This window comes from Indicator indicator, chromosome 5, assembly GCF_027791375.1.
Source record: "Indicator indicator isolate 239-I01 chromosome 5, UM_Iind_1.1, whole genome shotgun sequence".
NCBI lineage: Eukaryota > Metazoa > Chordata > Aves > Piciformes > Indicatoridae > Indicator > Indicator indicator.
In genome coordinates this window covers 43,645,820-43,668,337 of record NC_072014.1, presented here as the reverse complement: position 1 = coordinate 43,668,337, position 22,518 = coordinate 43,645,820, and the positions used below count along the sequence as shown (strand labels likewise).

The 22,518-nt window shown below is 43.1% G+C and overlaps 1 protein-coding gene across 1 annotated transcript in view; it reads right to left on the bottom strand.

Moving 5' to 3' along the window:
- Positions 1-22,518, bottom strand: part of LRP1B (LDL receptor related protein 1B) — a 660,028-nt gene that overhangs the window by 174,425 nt on the left and 463,085 nt on the right. Inside the window, exons 28-32 of the mRNA XM_054381274.1 lie at positions 18,660-18,791; positions 16,953-17,180; positions 14,411-14,585; positions 14,019-14,113; positions 11,034-11,183 (exon numbers count right to left, since the gene is read on the bottom strand). Of these exons, the coding sequence (XP_054237249.1) occupies positions 11,034-11,183; positions 14,019-14,113; positions 14,411-14,585; positions 16,953-17,180; positions 18,660-18,791 (780 nt within the window). The remainder of the gene's footprint in view (positions 1-11,033; positions 11,184-14,018; positions 14,114-14,410; positions 14,586-16,952; positions 17,181-18,659; positions 18,792-22,518) is intronic.

Sequence of the window (22,518 nt, the reverse complement as noted above, 5' to 3'; positions counted from 1 at the left end):
TCAAGATCATCCAGCTCCAACCCCTGCCATGGGCAGGGACACCTCCCACCAGCCCAGGCTGCTCAAGGTCACATCCAGCCTGGCCTTGAACACCTCCAGGGAGGAGGCATCCACAACCTCCCTGGGTAACCTGTCCAGTGTCTCCCCACCCTCACTGAATTTCTATCTAATAGCACATCAAATCTTTCCAACCACTTAAAATTTATGTTTTAGGTTTTCTTCACCAAACCCAAGAATTTTTACAGCATATTTTACAAGGCTTGGATTTCAGGTGGCTTTAGACAAAGATTTCACTTAAATTCATAGAGGATGATGGGTGATGTGAAGATAGAAACACTAAGTTGGATGATATTGGTGTGGCTGTAGGGGTATCTGTGGAATAAAATTTGTCATTAAAAAAGTAATTAAGATATAAAGGTCAGCATTAAAACAAAGAGAATGTTCAGAATTTGAACAACAGTGTGTGAGGACAGCAATCTAAAAGACAACTCATGAAACTGAGAGGCATCCATGAGATATAGATTCTCTACTTCATTTCACTCACTTGAGGAAAATGTTCTTTTTGAAGCCCCATTAACATAATTTAAATGTCATCACTCGGGGTTGCCTGATTCTGCTCCTCAGGAACACACAACACTTAGCCAGCTCAGCACTTTGACATTCTCAGATTTGACTCATCACTGCCTGCAACCACTCAAAACACTTCCCTGGTTAAGGAGTTGGATAGCCTTCTATTTTACCAGGAGCTGGTGAGATGACTTTGTGTCAATGGTTTATAACTTCTTTAAGGCAATAACCTTTACCACTTTTCCTCAACCTGGTTTTCCTACCGAGTGTGGAATATTTCAGGTTTCATCGCTTGATACTGCACAAATGAGCTATAAAATAATTCACGGCAACCACACAGCAAAAGGAAAATGACTAAGAACAATGAAAGCACCATCAGGAAACACAGCAGGAAGAAATAATGCAAACAGCGGAAAAGAACATGAAATAGACACTGCTGAAAACCTTCCCAGCAGCTCTCATGCACAATTTTCATTCCCTGGTGCTAAGGTTTGGAAGACAGACTAGGTTAAAACAAAGGGAAAGCAGAGACTGCCATAAATGCCCTTCCCTCTTGGCATTTCTTTATACCCCCACATCTATAAAAGGCCACAGTTGTCAGCTTTGCAGTAGCTCTGAGGGATGATCCTAGAACTCCTTTCTACAACAGCTGTGTGCTGGTGGTGTTTCTGTGAAGGTGCTGGGCTGACAGTGGCAAACACTCTGCAGTATGGCACTGGAACTCATAATGGCCACACCATCAGGGATTGGGCATTGACCAGGGGTGCCCAAGGACTGCTCACCCTTAGCTCACATCTGTCATGCATCACAACTTGAGAACCACTTTGGCTGCAAGAGCTGCTGCTTGGAGGCTACTTCCACACAAACTCCTAAATTAAAAGCCTACTTACAGATGGGAATTCTACTGACATTGCTCTGGGGAAGAAATTCATTCTAGCAAGTGAACAAAACTTGCTGGTGATGTTAAGCCCCATTTTCCAGTCAATAACTAAGAAACCATGATGACATGAAAAGCAGGCTCTGCCTCCCAGTGCAGCACAGTATCATTCTAAACTCAAACTTCAGTGAACCAATGGCCAAACACTGGCACAGACACCAGAGCCAATCTCCTGATTCAGAGCCTTAACAAATTAGTTCTCCCTATCTCTGGAGTACACACACACAACGATGGGATGGCTTGAGAAGTTCCACAGTCCATAGTGAACTCCCCAGTGTCTATTTCTCAGTTTCTCTGAATGCCATACACCCTGTCCCAGTCCTTACTCCTTTCACAAGACTTGAAACAGGGCAGTGACCTCCTTCCAGCTCACTGTAGGTGATCAGTTTCTCTTGACTTGGTCAAGCCATTCACCTTACTGTGTGGCTAACCCTCTGTAATTCACCATTTCAGAAAAGAAGTTGTGGAGTTTTATGAAATTAATGTAACAGGATGCTGAGGATCCTCAAGCTGTTATCTTCCCCATATTCCTCTATTATAAAAATCAAATTAAGCTATTTTGTCAGTAAAATTTCATCAGCCAAAATGTACTTCTAGTAGTAGCCTTGGAGGAAAAGAAGCAAGGTTTCATTGGTCCATCTCTGGCATATCCTCTGAGCTAAGCAATTGGAATTCAAACAAATGCAAACAAGTCACCTCTGCTATCAGCCTTTCAGCAGCAAACTGAACATGCCAACATTTTAATCAGAGAATCCTAAATGGGTTGGGTTGGAAGGGACCTCCAAAGGTCATCCAGTCCAACCTCCCTGCAGTGCACAGCAACATCCTCCACTAGATCAGGTGGCTCAGAGCTTTGCCCAGCCTGACCTTGAATATCTCCATTGATGGGGCCTTAACTACCTCCTGGGGCAACCTGTTGCAGTGCTCCAGCACCGTCATGAAGCAGAGCTTGTTCCTCACATCTAATCTCAATCTGCTCTGCTCTCATTCCAAACCATTGCCCCTTATGCTGTCTCTGCAGGCCTTTGGGAACATCTCCCCTCAGACCTCGATTTGACCAATGTTCAAAAGGGGAACACAAAGTAGTTTTTGTGTGAGTGTTAAATCTAAACATGAAAGGGGAAACAACTGAAAAAGGGAAAGAAATTCCAGCAGCAGTTAGAATTCAGTTTTATTCTCACTTTGCACAAGTATTTTTAGCTTGGGACAGTGCAGGAACTGTACCAGATGCTTAGGTTCCCCAGCATGGCTCTGCAGTGAGCTAACATTGCACTGATGACTACAGTTAAAGTATTAATTACTGTGAAATACAATCTCACAGCAATGTTCTACATGAAGAAAAGAGAATGAACATTTCCCTTTCTTCTTCCAATAGCTATGTATCTGGTAAAGATCTAAAAGGAAATCATTCAATGGAGCAAATCTGCCTAATTGTGAGTTCAGCATCATCAGCATTTTCATTTCAGACAGGACAAGTTATTGCTGCAGAAGCAAAACCCTAGCTATGAAACACTTGCAGGATTTGGGAACACTGCCTTGCCATCAAATATTTGGGCCTTAACTTCATTTCTAGCTCATCTTCTTTTCAGTTAGACAAATTGTTGCCTCTGCTGCAGTTTCAATATTTAAATAACTAATTTATAGAGCCAGAGAGTTGAGTGCTGCATGATGGAAGCTGCAGATCAGAAAAATAATTTCCATTGCAGCCACTTAAAAAAGTTACTGCACAAAAGAAAATAAGCTCTGAAAATAGGAAGGGAGAAGGGAGAAAAGGCATTTACTCAGCAGGCTTCATGAATGCATGATGACAATCTACAGAATGAAAACATGCTGAATACTTTCCAAATGTAATGACAAATGGAATCCTCCAGTGAAATGTGTGTTAAATTTAAAGGGAATTGACTGGTCTATGCATCCAAAGGTGCTGGAACTGACTGAATGAAAAGATCAGCCTTGTGAGGTCAAGCTGTGCCACTCTGTGTCTCAGTCATAGCAGCTTGCGTCTGATGATTCTTTTGTCAGACCATCTTCAGAACAAGAAATTCCTGTGGTAATTTTGATGGTGTGAATTCTCATAAAAGAACAATAATAAAGCAAGCAAATAAACCAACCAAACAAAAACCCCACACCACAACAATAAACCAAACCAAACCCCCCCCAGAAAAACAGCAAAACCAAGCCAAAGAAAAATCAACAATAAAAACCCGAACCAACCAAAAAAAAAATCCCACCACCAAACCCCCCAAAATTCCAAACCTTCCCCCCAAAACAACAACAAAACCAAGCCAAAGCAAACAAAAAACAACAAAAATCCCAACACAACCACCACCAAAAAAACCACCAACCCCCCAAAAACTCCAAACGTCCCCCCTCAAAAAAACCAAACCAAACCCAAACCAACCAACCAACAAGCCCCAACTCCAGACAGGAGCCAACATAAAAGGCCCTAAGTGCTATAATCCGTAATTTGACTTTCTGCTGGCTTTTTTTCCCCCTTCTCTCTATTTTTTCCTGTTTTCTTCTGTGAGATTCTGACCCACAATAATGAATTCTCTACCCTAAAGGTTTAGGCTGGTGCACAACTTGTTCCTAACACCCAACCTAAATCTCCTCTTCTCTAACTTCAAAGCACTGCCCCTTGTCCTGTCACTGCAGGCCTTTGGAAACAGTTCCCCTGCAGCCTTCTCTGGCGGGACTTTTTCTGCAGGGCTGCTCTCAATCTCATCATCCCCCAGCCTGGACTGATGCCTAGGCTTGCCCTGACCTAGGTGCAGGACCTTGCACTTTGCCTTATTGAACCTCAGGAGATTCTCCTCAGCACCTTATCTCCAGCCTGCCCAGGTCCCTCTGGATGCCATCTCATTCTTTAGTCTTATCACTCAGCTTACCACTCAGCTTGGTATCACCCGCAAACTTGCTGAGGGAGGCCTCAACCTTGCCATCAATATCATTGAGGAGGATACTGAACAGCACTGGTCCCGGTACAGACCCCTGAGGGTCACCACCCATCACCCATCCATCTGGACATTGAGCTGTTAACCATTTGGATGCAATCATCCAACCAATTCCTCATCCACTGGACAGTCACAACAAACTCATCACTAGTCCTTGAAGTGCTTGACTGTGAATGCAGAGGTGGAGTAGTCTCCTACGCTACCTACAATGTTAAAAAGGACAAATCACAGTAAACCACATGTGACAACTCAAAATACGCTTAAGAGTTACTCTTTCATCTTCCCCTTCCATCCTTGATGACATGAGAGCTGGATAATCATCTGCTTAAGGATGTGACTTATCAAATTTTACTGAACTAGTACTTACTTCTCTTGGAGAGTAAATCTGATGAAGAGTGACTGAAGGAGCTGGGGATGGTTAGTTTGACAAAGAGGAGGCTGAGAGGAGACCTCATGGCTGTCTACAACTACCTGAAAGGAGGTTGTGGAGAGGTTGGTGCTGGTCTCTTCTCACAGGTAATTAGTGATGGAGCAAGAGGGAATGGCCTCAAGCTATGAGCGGGTAGGTTTAGACTGGACATTAAGAAATATTTTTTCCCAGCAAGAGTGGTCAGGGATTGGAATGTGCTGCCCAGGGAGGTGGTGGAATCCCCAGGCCTGGATGTGTTTAAAGGTGGTTTGGATGTGGTGCTTGGGGCTATGCTTTAGGGGTGAGCCTTGCAAAGTAGGGTTCTGGGTTGGACTTGGTGATCCTGAGGGTCTGTTCCAACCTGAATGCTTCTGTGGTTCTGTGACTCTTTTACATGGAGCCTTCCTATGGTGCACAAGAAGTTTTAGAAAGGGCTGTGGATACAGTATGGGAGCTGAATGAGAAGGACAACCTGGAAATGTAAGCAAGGGGAAGCTCATGCAAATCCTGACTGTTCAGCCAGTTTTTACTACAACTGAGCAGAATTTTGGGGCTATTTATTTCTATGTGACAAATAGACTCTCCCAACAGACAGCTCAGCTGTGACTCCTACTATTGGGATGAATGAATTTCTATATTCATTGAAAGACATTCCAGAGGGTTTTACAAACCCACTTGACTAGCACATGGACAACTTGCTTTCACAGACTAGGGAAGAAATAACCCTCCCTGAAACAGCAAACTGAAATGAAATGATTTATTTGCTTGATTATGCTAACAAGAGTGCTGCTCCATCACTAATTACAACCCTGCTGCTGGAACTGGGTTATAATATACATTAAAATTGTTGTATTTATCCACGTGGCTGGGCAATTAGCATTAAGTGCAGCAACATATTGGGCAGCACCAATTGCAAAGGCCAAGAATTGCTACCCCAGCATTGTGGATAGGCCTTTGGAGAATTCAGGCAGGGCTCAGAATGCAAATTTTGATGGGCCATTAGTTTTCATTAATGGTGGTCTGAGTATTTATGGAAGACAACTATGTACTGTACTTAGAAGTGGGCAAATTGCCTAGATATATTCCTTCTATTAATGCTAATGGAATGAATGGAGCTACGGCAATTAGAAGACTGATGACTTGGAAAATTAAGGTGTAAGTATTTGAAGTTTCCTGATCTAAGCAGCCCCCTTCCCTTCATAATTGCATCCAGCAAAGACAAAGCTCCAACCATTTCAGTTCCTGGAAGTGCATCCATTTTTGAGACTTTATTTAGAGCAAGCCAAAAATCAAACAAGCAAGAGATGAGTAACCGCCATGAGGAAAGCGAATGGCAGGAGGAATGCTTTCTGGTGGTATGAGTGCACCCTTTCTGTCTGCAGTTCTGCAGTTGTTGCTGTCTGTTCTGATTGCTTGCTAACGTGCCTTGATGGCTGTAGTACAGAGAGTTTGTGTCCAAAAAGGCATTGATGTAATGTTTGCACTCCCACTGAAAAGCTGTCATCGAGGTCTGGTTCTGTTACATTGCTGAGTGAGATTTTTTACACAAGCCCAGGAAAGGGCCACGAGGATGAGCACAGGACTGGAGCTCCTCTCCTGTGATGACAGGCTGAGAGAGTTGGGGTTGTGCAGTCTGGAGAAGAGAAGGCTCCAAGGAGACCTTATTGTGGTCTTCCAGGACCTGAAGGAGGCTACAAGAAAGCTGGGGAAGGACTTTTTAGGGGCTCAGGGAGTGATAGGACTGGGGGGAATGGAGCAGAACTAGAAATGGGGAGATTCAGATTGGATGTTAGGAAGAAATTCTTCCCCATGAGGGTGGTGAGACATTGGCACAGGTTGCCCAGGGAGGTAGTAGAAGCCTCATCCCTGGAGTTTTTTGTGGCCAGGTTGGATGTGGCTGTGAGCAACCTGACTTAGTGTGAGGTGTCCCTGCCTATGGCAGGGGGATTGGAACTGGATGAGCCTTGAGGTCCCTTCCAGCCCTGACAAGTCTGTGATTCTGTAAATTTCAACAGAAATCACTTAGAATCATTCACCACATGAAGTCACTACTTTATACTGGTATAGAACAAACTAAAGACCAAAAAGACCACTACTCATAGAACTGTAGAATAGTAGGAGTTGGAAGGGACCTCTAGAGATGGAGACTTCCAAAGCCAACCTGGATGTGTGCCTCTGTGATCCTGCTCTAGCAGGGTTGTTGGACAGGACAATCTCTGGAGTTGATTTGGAAATATTTCCTTCGAGGTTTCTACTACAAGCATTGAAAAAAAAATCCCCAATGCACAACAAATTCTCTCCTTGCTATACAATCTACACAATCTGCATCATGTTCCTGTTTTGTAGTGAAATGAGCTGCATTTTGGGATTCTTTAAACAGCATTTCTGTGAGGAACTGACATAAAAATGCAGGGAAACAGCTCCAGCAAAACTCCTGCCAGAAGCCTGCAATACCTTTTCCTCCTCAGCTACAAACTTACAGTAACTAATCAATACTTTCCCAGCAACGTGCAGTTTGTGATTCAGAGCCATATATCATTCAAGAAAGAAAACAGCACTTGAGGAATACATCAGCTAGAGCTGCAAGCTCCTTTGCAATTCAGATCTTGGAAGATAATGAGCCTCCTCACCAATCCAGAAACACAACACAACTCTCACCACAAAGGCAAACTTCCAGCCAGTTTCAGCTAGACTGAAGGAGCCATTTTCATTAAGTAGCTTGGAAGGCAGGGGGTGAGACCTCCTGCAGAATATCAAATACATCTCTGTTATTGGATCACACTCGGGCACTGGCTACCAGGAAAACTGCTGGAATCAGATCCTGGATAGCATAGATTGGACTCAAATCTAAATCAGAAACTGTTGCTGTACAGTAGGAGATATTCAGAGATTCTCTCCCATGGAACACCTTGAGTTTCCAAAGCAGTGGATAGATTTGCCATCCACTTGTAAATGGGTTCAGTAGTAAAGGCTGAAAATTATCTGGGGTCCAGGGTGCTATGAATTAGGCAAGCTCCTAAAAAACAGGAGCAAATTTAGAGGTTTTAGAACAAAACAGCATTAACACTGAACAGAGTAGTAGAAGAAAATTCCTGTGGACCAAAAGCAATACAAAAAGCAGTGGGAGCTGCTCAGCAAAGCATTCACAGGCATTTCTGAATGGGAAATTAACTACAATGGGCTGATGCTGCATGCACTGACATCTCACATGGTCCAAGGCTACCTGAACAAGAAGTGGGAAGAGCAGAGAAGCAAATGTGACTGCATTCTGGATTGACAGCAACATCTTTGTCACAGAGAATGGCAACAGCAAAAAAGACATTTTTTGAATGCTTAAGTGCATGGAAAGAAGGTAATTTCCTGTCTGTTCCCATGCTCTACACTTTCAAATGAAAGATAATTTTCATCCCATATGTAACATGCACAAAATAATGCAGCAAAAGCAGGCAGAAAAAAAAAAAGGTAGTTTTGGAGCTCAGCATATGCAAGAAGAAAGATGACTGACACTACTGAGTAGAAAAACAATAAATGAAAGAACCAAACCACAGAAAGTTGTGAATTATGTAACTTGTTTCCATTTCCTTCAGCATTAACCTGAGAGTCACTTTGGTCTCAACTTGTTTGTTAACATTGCTTTTTCATGTCTTGTTAGCTTCTGTATGCTCCCACTAAGGGATAGAACAGTAGGAAAATGTTAAACAGAGCCTGGAAAGGACTAAACAGCAGTAAAGATCTGAAACAGTCACTTCCAAACAGTTTACAACAGCTAACCTGCACCACTACAACAGAGGGATTGAAAGCAATGAAGCACAAACCACCAGGAGACTGAGGACTAGGACTAAAGGAGAGCGCCATTCATCACTGCCTGCTCAAAGCCTGAACTGCTCCATGAAGCTACAGTAAAAAGCAACCCAAAACTTCACTGACTTAGTCAATATTGTTTATTCACTTCACATAGCAGTAGGTAGCCTTAGAGTGGCAAACAGCTTCTCATTTCTTTAGCCACTTAGAAATGAACAAAATCAAAAAATCAAGATACTACAGGGCTGGCAGAGCAGAGCAGCCCAGGGCTGGCACAACAGAGCAGCCCAGGGATGGCAGAGCAGAGCAGCCCAGGGATGACCAAAGCATGAAAGACATCAGTCTTGGGCCAAGCCTCTGTCAGTCATTAGTTTTTTATAGTTCTGAAAAATCTTTTGCAACATAATAATATATAACAAGAACTACTGGAAGCTGCCAGAAGATGTTGGTTTCCTCTGCAAAATACTGTCGAGACAAAGGATGGAAGACACCAGCTCTCTACACAGACACCTCAGTGAGAGGAGGAATAAATACTCTTTACAACAACTCACATTTCAAGACTTCCAAGAGCTCCCTGAAGGTCACCTACTCACAATCAACAACAGACAAGCCATGAGGATGCTTAGGGGACTTGAGCATCTCCCCTATGAAGAGAGACTGAGAGCCCTGGGGCTGTTTAGTCTGGAGAAGAGAAGACTGAGAGGGGATCTGATCAATGTCTCTCAATAGCTGAGGGGTGGGTGTCAAGTGGAGGGGGCCAGGCTCTTTCCAGTGGTTCACAGTGCTAAGGAACAATGGGTTCAAACTAGAGCATAAAAGATTTCACCTCAACATGAGGAGAAACTTCTTTACAGTGAGGGTGACAGAGCCCTGGAACAGGCTGCCCAGGGGGGTTGTGGAGTCTTTCCAAACCCACCTGGATGCATTCCTGTGTGGACTACCCTAAGTGATGCTGCTCTGGCAGGGAGGTTGGACCTGATGATCTCTTGAGGTCCCTTCCCACCTCTGATATACTCTGATACTGTGACAACTTGTTTGTATTAGCATTCATGACTCCTAACACAAAACTTCCTTCTGTTTGAGGTCATGTAGAACAGCATTCCCTCTCCAACACATTTTGACAACATTTAGAGTTCAGCACTGGTCAAGTATGAAGCTATTTTAGCAGTTTACCACTTAATGACTTCATTTACACCACATGCAAAAAGCCTGTGGAGTTAAGCTAGTGCCACTTTCACAAGCACTCCATCTAGATGGGCAGCTAGATCTTTGATTAATCACATAATTAATGAAACTAAATACTTGATACAAACCTGGCAGTGAGGAGTCGAGTATCCCAACAAAAGTCTGCTTAGCAACTGAACTTTATTTTTTTTTTTTTAGTTTCCAAGATAAACGGAAATAATTTTTAACTGAAGCAAAACAGTGGTTGGCAAAGCACTTGGAGGAAATGTAGAAAGCTCTAAAATTATCTCTAGAATAATATCAATGTTAGAATCTGAGTCACACTGCAATTTCTGAACACACTGCTCCTATGCCCAGCAAGAGCCAAGAGCTATGAGACGCATATGCAACAATTTAAAGTAACATTCACATACTACTCAGCAGTCTGCATCTTAATGACTTCTTGGAATTTTTAGGATATTTTTCCTTATGCTACCATTCTCTTGATTTTTTTAATAATTGAGATGTTTGTGAACATTCTAAACATTTTTTATAGAATCACAGAATTGTCAGGGTTGGAAGGGACCTCAAGGATCATCTAGTTCCAACCCCCCTGCATGGGTTGGGACACCTCAATGTGTGTTTTAATGTGCAAAGCATAACAAACAGAACTTTTCTAACCAATTTATTCACAGATTATGTAGCATACATCTGGAGATCCAAATAATCAACTTATCCAAATACAAATCAGGAACTCATAACCCAAAGAATTCTTCACAAAGTGCAAGCCAAAGCAACAGACTAGGGATATTCCAAAATAAGACAGCAGAGAGAAGTGAGCAGCAGAAAAAAACCCAACCAAGCCATAGATAACTGTCTGTAATAAAAACCATAAGAGCCCTCCTTCCCATGTGCTTTACAAGGAACTAGAGCAAAGAGAAGCCATCAGGCTGCTACCTTCATCCTGTGCATATAGGTACATGCAAGGCTGTATTTAGAAAACATCTACTTCTAATACAGATTGTAAGCTCTCTTCAATGAAACATCCAAATCAGCAATCCACAAGCCCAACAGCCTCGTTAGTGACTGCACTGGATGTATTATTTACATCAAACCACCAACAGCTTCTCCGTGGTTGTGATAGATCATTACTAATTAGCTTCCAATCAGTTAAAAACTGAGTTATTACCACTGGACTTACCCATGATGGTTAAAGCTGTGGCCTTTGTTAAGTCTTCTTTCATGGATTCTAATATTTCAAGGTTACCACCATCCAAGCTGCATCTATTTATGGTTCCATTTCCTGAACTGATCCAATAAAGCTTGTTCTCCCCATAATCAATTGATAAACCTGTAAGGAATGGATACAATTTTAACTGTGGCCTGAATGGATACTATGCATTTAGTCCTAAGATCTTTGTACAGCAGAAGTGTATTTAAGCACAAAAATGCACACAGTTGTGTTAGCTCTCCACTCAAACTTCAAAAAGAACAAAGAATTCAAAAATACAGTCAAGAAAACTAAACAAACTTGGCCATTTATAGTGGAAAAAATCCATGCCTTTAAAAAGATCTCTGCCATTCTTTCTCCCAACATCTACAGAAATCAGTCAGTGAAAGAGCAATGAAAGAGCATTAGCTGACAATGAGCACTGCTTAAATGAATTGAGGTCCTAAGTGAGGTCATTAACCACCAGTAAATGCAAACCAGAAGCCATCATTTATGCTCTAAAATTTACAAATAAATAGACTTGGAAAATAAGCTGATTGTTGTGATGCAGAACCATAAAAAGTCTGTTCTCTCCCTACATGCTCAGAATGCAGAAATACCAAATCTAATACTGAATTACCAGGAATTTATAGTGTTGATTTTATTTTACAGGGAACTGACACCATGATCAATTCTTTGAAGTTAGAAGCAAGACCACCACAGAAATAAAAATAGTCACAGAACAAGCTGCTCAATGAACAAAGCCTACATTTCTGCAAGTAAGAGCAGAGAACTAAGAGATAATATATTGAGACTTCCATGGTCCTTTAAAACTGTTCAAGCAATTGTAGCAGGAGATTTTCCCTAGTGAAATATGCTGGACATGGTGACAATACCTGCCATAATGATTTGCTTTGGCACTAGGACTTTTCTCATGTGAGGTATCCAGCAGAAAGATGCCCAAAACTACTGCATTTCATGCCAGAGGTCAATCACAGATCCCTCTTACTCCAGGATTACAAACACAGAGGTTTTATTTAACTGGAGTAAAATTATTTTCCACTCTAAATTTTCTGCTTGCAATGGTAGCAATAGAGAGACTCTACCTAAGTATCCTGCTAATAACATGAGTAATAATTAAACCCAAATTAATTATAGAGAAGTGTGGCACATTTTCCTAGAATGGCTCAGGTCGGAAGGGACCTCAAAGCCCATCTGCTCCAAACTCCCCACCATGGACAGGGACACCTCTCAACCAGGCTCAGCTGCTCAAGGCCTCAACCCAACACAGGAAATTTTCCTGGGAGCGTGGAGGGACCTTACTATGAGTTAATCCCTGGAGGTGTTCAAAGCCTTGAGTGACAAAGGTACTATGCAAGCATAAAGGTTTCCTGACTGTGAGATGAGCATTTGCTAGGCTCTCTAACTCTGACTGCCACCAACCAGCTCCCTGATTTCACCATGGTAGATCTATTCATGGGGCTGCTGTGGATGCAGTCTACAGAACAATTATAGTGTTATCTTGTCAGCTTTTCTGCTTCTTCAGACACTAAACTGAAGTTTCTACACAAGGGTTCTCCAGTTACACAGCAGCCAACAACTGAAATCAAATTCCCACTTCCTTCTGCTCACGCCTACCACACTTTTCTTCCCCAAACATTTCCCTGCTGTATTATTCCACCTTAGTGGATACACACTAATGCTAATGTTGTCACTGAGTGTGTATTTTATTTTTTCCCAGGCATTGTCCTGTTGTTACCAATGCAAACAGTTTACTTACTGGTCACAAGCATCACAGATACTCACAACACATACTAATGTGGGTGACATATGTTCCAGCTGTCAAAGGCACTCTGAACTCATGGATTGTAAAATACTGGCCTCCAAGGACTCTGTTGTGTTTTAAAATAAAACAAAGACCAAAAAAATACTCCCCTGACTAGGCCATCACTGCTTCCACCTGCATTTCCCCATTCCCTTACTCACATTTCCCTAAACATGCTTCTGCCAGTTCATGCACAGGGATTCCAATCTTAAAGCCACCCAGGTAATGAGATCTGTGCTTCCACTAACAGATCATAAAGTTAGATATTTCAATTTGCTGCATTCCTGAAGTTCAGGGAAATGAGCAGCACAAGAAACAGCATTTGGACTTGGAACCACTAAGGTGGGAAATGTGAACCCAGAGTTTTTCTTTTAACTGTATATGGCTGATCACAGGTGAAAAAATAGTGCTTCATATTAGAGAATTCTTAGGTTTGTTTCTCTGCTAAATGCACACCCGTAGCTAAGAGAGGACTTCTTTTAAACAAACAAAATACATTGCAGGTAAAAATCTCAAGGGCCAGTCTCCAGAACAACTACAACAATCGTGTTTGGAGATTATGTTTCCTATTCAAAAGAAAAATGAAATAAATTACAAAGGCTATTGAAGTAGAATCAACCTAGAAAATGAAACAAGTAAAACAGCAAATAGGGCTGCACTACAATCATCAGCAAAATGCTGTGTTCAGAATAAAGGAGGGAGCTCTATTTAAAAATATATATATGTGAACACCCAAACATGCCAAACCAAACAAAACCAAGCACAACACCCCAAACAACAACAAAACCCCAGACAACACCCTCCTCCCCCAGGAATTCTGGAGTGCTTTGACTATAGGTGAGGCAGTGAGCCAGCACCTTTGTAGAGCACATTTGTGCACACTGCTTCAAAGCTCCCCAAGAGCACAATGCTCTACAAGCTCCCAACAGCCATGCCCTTGTAAACAATCCAGCAGGTGCATGGGGTTAGAGCTTTATAACAAACAACTGCTGAGCTGACAATAAGTTCAATGATCAAATGAGCTCCCTCACAAAGCATAGAGGTAATCCTGAATCCCTAAGAATGCACTCCAATGGAATTCCACTCACTGATTCCCCTTCTGATTTACGTGTGTCAGGAAGAACAGGAAAAAAAAATAAAAAGGTATTTACCAACAGGATCTTTCTGGTTCTGAAAGAGAATTTTGCTGTTGCTGCCATCCATGTTTGCCATGTTAATTGTGTTACCATCTGTCCAGTAGAGCTTACTGCAGAAGAAAATGAAGATATTTACCACGTTGCTTTGTGCACACAGTGTTTTTAAGGCATCAGCAGTGGAAACATTCCTAAGTTTAGAGGCAGGCAGAACCCACAAGTGCTGGTGACATGATTTAATCAACAGTGAGCCCTGGTAGGGAAGCAGTACTCAGGTGCTCAGCAAAATCTCTCCAAAGCATGCATTTACTTTAAGTCTGAAAGAAAAAACAACCTCTTAATGTGAGCAAAGAAGAAATGTTCTGCTGAGCTTTCCTGCAGGTGCTGTCTCACAAGCAGGGAACTCTTACCCTTTCACGGGGTGGACGGCAAGACACTGGGGTTTATCGATGCCATGGATGATTGAGGTTTTCAAGGACCCATCCAAATGTGCCACATTAATTTGGGTTTCATCAAATTCTGAGCTAATCCAGTAGAGGTTACGTGAGATCCAGTCCACTGCAAGGCCTCTGATACTCTGAGTATCTGCAGAAAGCGAAAGCAGTTGTTGCTTGGATTTCATTTCTGGCTTGCCTTCAGTGTAAGTATCCAGCAGGAGCTGACATTCACAGAGCATTTTGCTGCTTACAAAAGCACTGATTGCTCAGGGAGCTGTTAAAAAGTGGAGCTTGTTGTGTTTTTTTTTAAGGGATGAGGATGTAGAACAAGCCTGCCTTCACTGGGAAGTTCAACAATCCCATTTCACACACATCAGTGTTACTCATGATGCAAAAGCAAGGTTCACGCTTCTTTAGTTGGGCTATGCTTTGTCTACCAAACATCCAGGGGCTTTCCAAAAGAGAACTATGCTGAAATGTCAAAGATTCAGACCCTAGAAGCAGGAAGGTTCACAGAGAATGTCTGAACTAAAATCACTGCTCTACAGCACAGTTATGTAGTGGATAACTAGGTGTGTAGCTTTGCCACCGAAGCAGTTGTTTGGGTTTCTCTCTGAAGGCTTTGAGGACTCCAACTCAGTCCTCTGCTTTCCAGGAACCGGCTGAGCATCTGTCAGCCAGAGGGAATTAGTGAGTAAATTGCTTGTGCATGCAGCTTTTGCTGTTCCTACTGAGCTGTCTGGATCTCAGCCATGGGTTTTCTCACATTTACTCTTCCAATTCTCTCCCCCATCCCGCTCTGAGGAGTGAGTGGCTCTGTGGGGCTTAGGTATCTTCTGTGGTTAACCCCCCCACAACCAGAGGTAGAAAACTGTGAGTAAAATAGGATTAATTTGGTAGCTTGACAAGTGTCTTTGCATGTGATAGCCATCCTTGCAAGCTATTGATTAAAACAATGTTAGTATATCTTAATATTTGCTTCAAATGTTGGATATGAAATCAGGATCTGGATACCAAGATGCCACTCTGCCTTGGCAGAGCAATGCTTCACATTGGCTATCTTTGTAGATGAGGAAACAGGCCAAGGGTGATCAATGATTTCATTCCAGTTGATAGTTTGTACACTATGTCTATACAACTTCCACTGACAGAGTTATTGTCAAACTGCCACGGATGTGGCTGGAACTGGTTTGCTTCTACACAAGGTCAAACAGTGACTGGGCATCAGGAAGTCTGCCAGCTCTGAGAATGCAGCAGGAGATGCTGAATGCATAGTCTTGACCCATTTTGAACTGATCCCCTGCCTTTTGGGGTTTTTGGGTTGGAGGAACTGGAAAGTAATCATTTCATACTCTTAAAAAGATTAAAGCATGACTTTGGCATCTTTGTGACATTGGCATAAGACTTCACCCAACGAGAATCCCACTAGGATGTGCTTACAAAGCTTCTTATGAAGTAGTATAAAACCATAACTTTTAGCAAATGAGATCATTTACACACAAGAAGTAGACTTTGGAATGTTCTGATGGGGCAGAGGATCAGAATTTTGCAAGTTTTGTGTAGAAGTCCTACCTGGCACAGAAAAAAAAGCCAATAAAACCCCAACAATACTCTGCCATGAAGGCTACCATAACAAAAAGAGCATGAAGGAATGCTGACAAGCAAACACTCACACAGAATAGGTTCTGCTAAGCTTCTTGACAAGTGCTCTGAGTTTTCACTGCACAGTTTACACGCTCTACTACCATTTAAAACCCCAGCAACAACTCTTTCTCTCTTTGGTAGCTCAATTCATGGTGTAAGGAAGAGCTCTCAGACATGCTCTAAGTGTTGTTCCGGTTACTGGGTCTGAGAACATCTCCAATTGTTAATAAAGTTGTTTCTGAGATAGCAGAGGAAAAACAAAGATAAATTAACTCCTCAACCTACACAGCCAAGTGGGGATACTGCCATATTTATCCAACGATTCCCCAAATTATCCTAATGTAGAAAATCATTCTAAAGCAGCATCAATAGAGCTTTAACTAATTTTCTGAGGTCCCCAATCTATCACCTGAGGAAGTTCTGTTGTTTGTTTTTTTGTTGAAATTCACTTTCCAACTGACAAAAGATCTGATCTCACAGAAGGGAGTTATTTCTTCCCTCCTCCTTCACACATACATTTAACAGTTGAGGTTAGATATCAGGAAGCACTTCCTCACAAAAAGGCTGGTTAGGCACTGGGATGGACCGCCCAGGTAGGTGGTAGAGTTGCCATCACTGGAGGTGTTTAAGAAAAGCTTGCATGTAGCACTTGGTGATATGGTTTAGTAGTCATGAGGTCTTGGGTGACAGATTGGACTTTGATGATCCTTGAGGTCTTTTCCAACCTTATTGATTTTGTGATCTCAGAGGTCTTTTCCAGCCTCAATAACTGTGTGAGTCTGTGATAAGACCTTGCACACTCGTATTTCATCATGCTCAGGACACGTTTCCCCAGGACACATTCTTTTCCCTCCAAGGTTACATTATTTACCTCTTGCAATGATGGTCTCTAGGCCAGTGCCATTGATGAAGGCCCTCTTGATGGTCTGTGTCTTGACATCAGTCCAGTACAGGCGCTCCTCGGCAGCATCAAAGTCTATGACAGTCACCTCGTCGATGTCAGGGACGGTGAAGGCTGTGATGAAGTTGAAGTAGGGGTTCTCTATGTCCACCCCTCTGATCTCCGAGCGCCTCGCATAAAGCAGGAACTTCTTCCTTTCTGTTCAAAAACAGGGACAACAGCACTCCTCACCCTCTTCAGAACACAGCTACCAGGAGGACAACTCACTCCAGACCACTTGGGAGATGTGTCCAAAAGTTGACACGAGTGACTTAGCATCTCCTGGTCACCCACACCAGCCAAGTATGTTACAGAGCACAGCCGTCACAGGGAAAAGAGCTTAATTCTGGACACTGGACACCATGCTACCACACCACTACCTCACTGTGTCCTTGGGAATGGCTAAGGAAAACTGACCAAGTGATCATTTTTTACAGTTTACTCCTTGTGTCCCAATCCAAAAAAAGCTGTTTCAGTTTTACATCCCCACAGACACTGTCAGCTAGAGCAGAGGAGGTGCCACAGGAACAGAAGGGAAAACTTTTTCCCTGTGAGGGTAGCAGAGCCCTGGAGCAGGCTGCCCAGAGAGGTTGTGGAGTCTCCTTCTCTAGAGACTTCCCAAACCCTGGGAGACACCCAAAACCTGGATGTGTTCCTGTGTGACCTGCCCTGGGTGACCCTGCTCTGGCAGGGGGGTTGGACTGGATGACCTCTGGAGGTCCCTTCCAACCTCTAACATTCTGGTCCCAGGGGAACAGAGTATCTCTGTAACAGAGCAGTTTTTCAACCACTAAAACTCACAGGGACTTCCATGATGTCCCTGTGAGCAGTGAAAGGCAAACAGTTGGAAACAAAGGAACTCCTTGATTGCTCTAGTTTAGACATCCCTGAATGAACAGTGGCCATACATTAAAGCCAAACTAGAACTCTTTTATCCCAAAGTCAACATGAGTGGAGCAAGTGCCTGTAAAGGAACAGTAAAGGTAACTCTTCTCCCTGGCAGTCTCCTTCATAGGACAACATGAGGTTTTTGGTTTGTTTGCTTTTTTTTTTTTTTTTTTTTTGTTTGTATTTCCTAAATGTTATTAATCACCACTGAACAGAGCAATGTAGTGGAAGGATTTACAGATACCAGGCACAATTATTTGACATTTGGAAGCTTTTGTAGATTAAGTATTTATTGTAATGGTTGATAAAATTCCCTGCAAGGCTGTGTGTCTAATGTTTACTTTTCATTTCCTTAATCCTTGCAGCAAATGAAACCAAGGCAGCTTCAGAGGAGCAGGTAGAGATTTAAGCTATTAAGCATCCTTTTGTTATTCAGCTTCCCTGACTCATCACTTTCTGATGATGCTCTTTACAGTACAAACCTCTCTGTTTTCCAAAGATAATTTTTTTGCTAACATACAATGCACAACAGCAAAAAACAGCTGTGGTAACAAATATCAAAGCTCCCCACCCCTCAGATGTTAGAATCATTTAGCAAGTCTCAGAAAGGAGATGTCCCTTTAAGACATAAAAATGGAAAGGAAGTGCAGAGATTGTCTTTAGGAGGCTGTGCTTCAATTGCTCCAGTTCAAAATTCTGAACCAAACACAACTGTCAGGATTTTTTTTTTTTTGGGGGGGGGAAACTCACCAAAGCAGGTTTTCTTGTCTGAGGCTAGTTTCATCAGATGTGGACAGGCACATGCAGCACTTCTGTTGTGATTGATCAGACACATGTGGGAACAGGGCCCTCTGCCCTCATTAGCAGCACACGGGTTGGGAGCTAGAAGGGAATCATGGAATAAACAAAATATAAGAAACACCTCTGGAAACTAAGGTTTGCTCTAGGCTACCTTGGTGAGAAAGTGGTGACAGTTCTGCTTGAAGACAAAACCATCCTCACTGAGAACTGGACTGTTCTAAGCACTTTTCCCCAGGTACCATCCAGCTCATGCCCAAGCATGTGTCTTCCTGAGAAGCTGGGGTTTTTGCTAGTATAGCCACAAAAATTCTCACTGCAACTTTATGAAGCCACTGGTTGAATTCTCCCAGTGAGGATTTTGCAGGCTGTTTGCAGATGAGGGCACAGAGGGCACTGTCAGCCAGTGTGCTGATGACACCAAACTGGGAGGAGTGGCTGACACCCCTCAGCCTGCACTTCCACTCAACCAGACCTGGACAGGATGAAGAGTTGGGCAGGGAGAAATGGAATGAAATCCAACAAGGACAAGAGTAGAGTCCTGAATCTGGGAAAGAACAACTCCATGGACCAGGATAGGTTTGGGGCTAATCTGTTGTAGAGGAGTGCTGGGGAAAAGGACCAGGGAGTCCTGGTGGACAACAGGATGGCCATGAGCCACCAAGGTACCCTTGTGGGCAAGAAGGCCAAGGGCAGCCTGGGGTGGATTAGAAATAGGTCCAGAGAGCTTCTCCTGCCCCTCTTCTCTGCACTCCTGAGGCCACAGCTGGAATAATGTGTCCAGTTCTGGGCACCTCAAGTCAAGAAGGACCTCAGAGAACTGCTCAAGAGAGGCCAGCACAGAGCCCCAGAGCTGCTGCAGGCAGTGGAACATCTCCTGTGAGGCCAGGCTGAGGGAGCTGGGGCTTGGAGCTGGGAGCAGAGGAGCCTGAGGGCTGCCCTCATTGCTGGGGCTAAAGATGTGCAGAGCTGGAGCCAGGCTCTGCTCACAGATGTCCAAGGACAGCACAAGGGGCACTGAGGGCAAGCTGGAGCTGAGGAAGTACCACAGGAACAGAAGGGAAAACTTTTTCTCTGTGAGGATGGCAGAGCCCTGGAGCAGGCTGCCCAGAGAGGTTGTGGAGTCTCCTTCTCTGGAGACTTTCCAAAGCCACCTGGAAGTGTTCCTGTGTGACTTGCCCTGAGTGACCCTGCTCTGGCAGGGGGCTTGGACTGGATGAGCTCTAGAGGTCCCTTCCAGCCTCTACCATTCTGTGATTTATAGCATTTACTCCTCACACAACACAGGAGGGAATGGAGAGTTCATATGAGGAGGAGGAAGAAGTGAAGAAGCAAAGCTTAGATTATGCAACAATTTTTGGTAAATGCAGTGCTCCCTGTCACTTTGATCTGCCTCCCAGAATGCTAGCTGGAAAGCTAACATGCAGAGCTAATTTGATAAAGCCAGCCAAAGTGTTTCTACTTCTGAAAGTCAAACCTCTCCTAAGTGTGGCTGTTCTCAAGTCACTTCCTACAGTTCACTGACTGAATAGGATGTGTGAAAAACAGCTTTCAAGAGCAGAAAGAAGACTGAATGCAGAAAACACCTTTGTCTTACAGAACCTAGGATGATCTTCATTGACTGTTCCACACACACAGCTCCAGAGCACTCCTGAAGAGACTCCTCAAGCATAAATTAGTGCTGATTCTTCCCTTTGCTAAGAAAAAAACCCAACACAACCCTTTAGAAATGTAACAGTGGTGAAGAAGGCAGCGGGAATAACTAATCTAGAAAGACAACCTTGTAATTAACAAACCCAATTAGTTTAGAATATATTCCTCCAACGCTGTGCTAGCCTGTAATAGAGGTAATTAGATAACTAGGGAAAGCTGATGTATTCGTTTCCTTCAGAAATAAATTTAGCTCAGACTCAGGCACTAAAATTCAAAGACTCAGAGCTTTGCTTCACTGAATCATTTCTTTCTCAGCAATGTGTGCTCCTTAATATTATCCCTCAACTCCTGAACCCTTTAGCTACCAACTTGTCTGCAGGAAGAATGAAGCTTTCAAAACCTTGGATGAACAGGTCAGTGAAATTCAGCATCTTCCATCATTCTACCAAAAAAAAATCACAAGCTTTTACGGTTCCCTGAAGCCCTCCTCCCATTTGCCCCTTTCAAAGGGTGGCAGTACTCGGTGCCACCCAAGCACTCCCACAGCCTTGACAGTTTCTCCTGCTGCTCCAAGGGTTATTCAAGAGAAGCCTCCCATGCCCTCTCTGTCAGCAATTTTAAACCTCCCACAAGAAGTCAGCAGGACCAATAAGCTTAAAAATACTTCCTCATCATGGTTGATGACTTAATATCTTCTTTGCTATTGGACAATGCTAAATACCTTCCTATCCTTATGCTTATTCTTATCTTTATTTCCTTGTCTCTTTCCCAAAAATTACAACAGAAAAATGTTTATTTTACATCATCACTTTTCTTGGATCTGTAAAAAACCTTGGGCTGACCTCTTTTAATAAGTCCTCAACTTCACATGCAAGATAACAGATGTGAAGCTCAGGAAAAGAGACTGAAGTGAAGAAGGTTCCAGGGGTCCTTCAAGGTAAAAATGAATTATTAATGGACTATTAATAACAGTAAATAAACAGTAAAAATCCAGTAAAACCAGTAAATAACAATAAATATAAGTCATCTAGCCCTATGAACCACCCAACAAACATGAAACATAATTCAGGGTTTTGACAACGTTCTGAAGGAGATCAGAGAATCATTTATGCTTTAAGAGATCTCAGGAGGTTATCTAGGGATTAACCTCTTGCATTTCTGGTATTCCTAAGAGTGCTGCAGTGAGATTTAGAATTCAGTCATGTTTTACAAAACACCCCTCCCTTTATTTGCCAATGCAAAGCAGCAATTCCAGTGGAACCTCAGCCTCTTGATATCCATACAACTGCCTGTCACAAGGATCTCTTTAGGGCTTGGGAATAATAATCCTCATTTTGTCTCTCTGTGCAAGTAGTGCACTGTGTTCTTCTGCACCAAAGCTGCTACCTGGGTGTGGAATTCAAGCAGAAGAGCATAGAGAAGAAAACAAAACCAAAATGCCTTTTAGTTCAGTTGTGGTTAAAAGTGGTTAAAAGTGTGCTGTGAGCATCAACGAAGAGGAGAGAGCAGAACTTGGCTACTACCTGTCCACATCACAATTCCTTTCAGAGCTCATGGACACCAAGCTGGTGGTGTTACAAAGCAGACATACTTGTTTGCAGGTGCATGCACAATTGGAGCAGTAAGCTACCATAACCTAAGGATGCCTCTTGGCACCACAGCTGTGTGTACATACCCATAGATACACACACACACATACTGTCATACTGCTCTCACCCAATGACAGCTAAGCTCCCTCTTGACTTTCCAACAGCAACTGGTTCTCTTGCAGGCAAACAGCCAGGCTCTTGCTGTCACTTTCCAAACCCTGGCTCTTATTTCCCTCTGCTTGGTCTAACACTTCCCTCTAGTTCTCCTGGGAATAACCCCACAGCTGTTCCCTGCTCACCCTCTCCCTGCCACTCCTGATTTCACAGCCTGCCATCACACAGCAGCCTGCCTATAAGCTGTATTTCAAGCAGCAGCAGCTTACCTGTCCTCATACAAAACCCTTTTCCACACTCTTGATCAGCCTGTCAGCTTCCCTGGCTATCTTTTCTGTGATCTGCACACAGCATTCAAGGCATGGCAGGGACAGAGATTTACACAGCATCACTCTGCCCTCTCTGTGGTTCTTTATTCTTGTGCTAATCATTTCCACCAATCTCTTTTCCTTTTG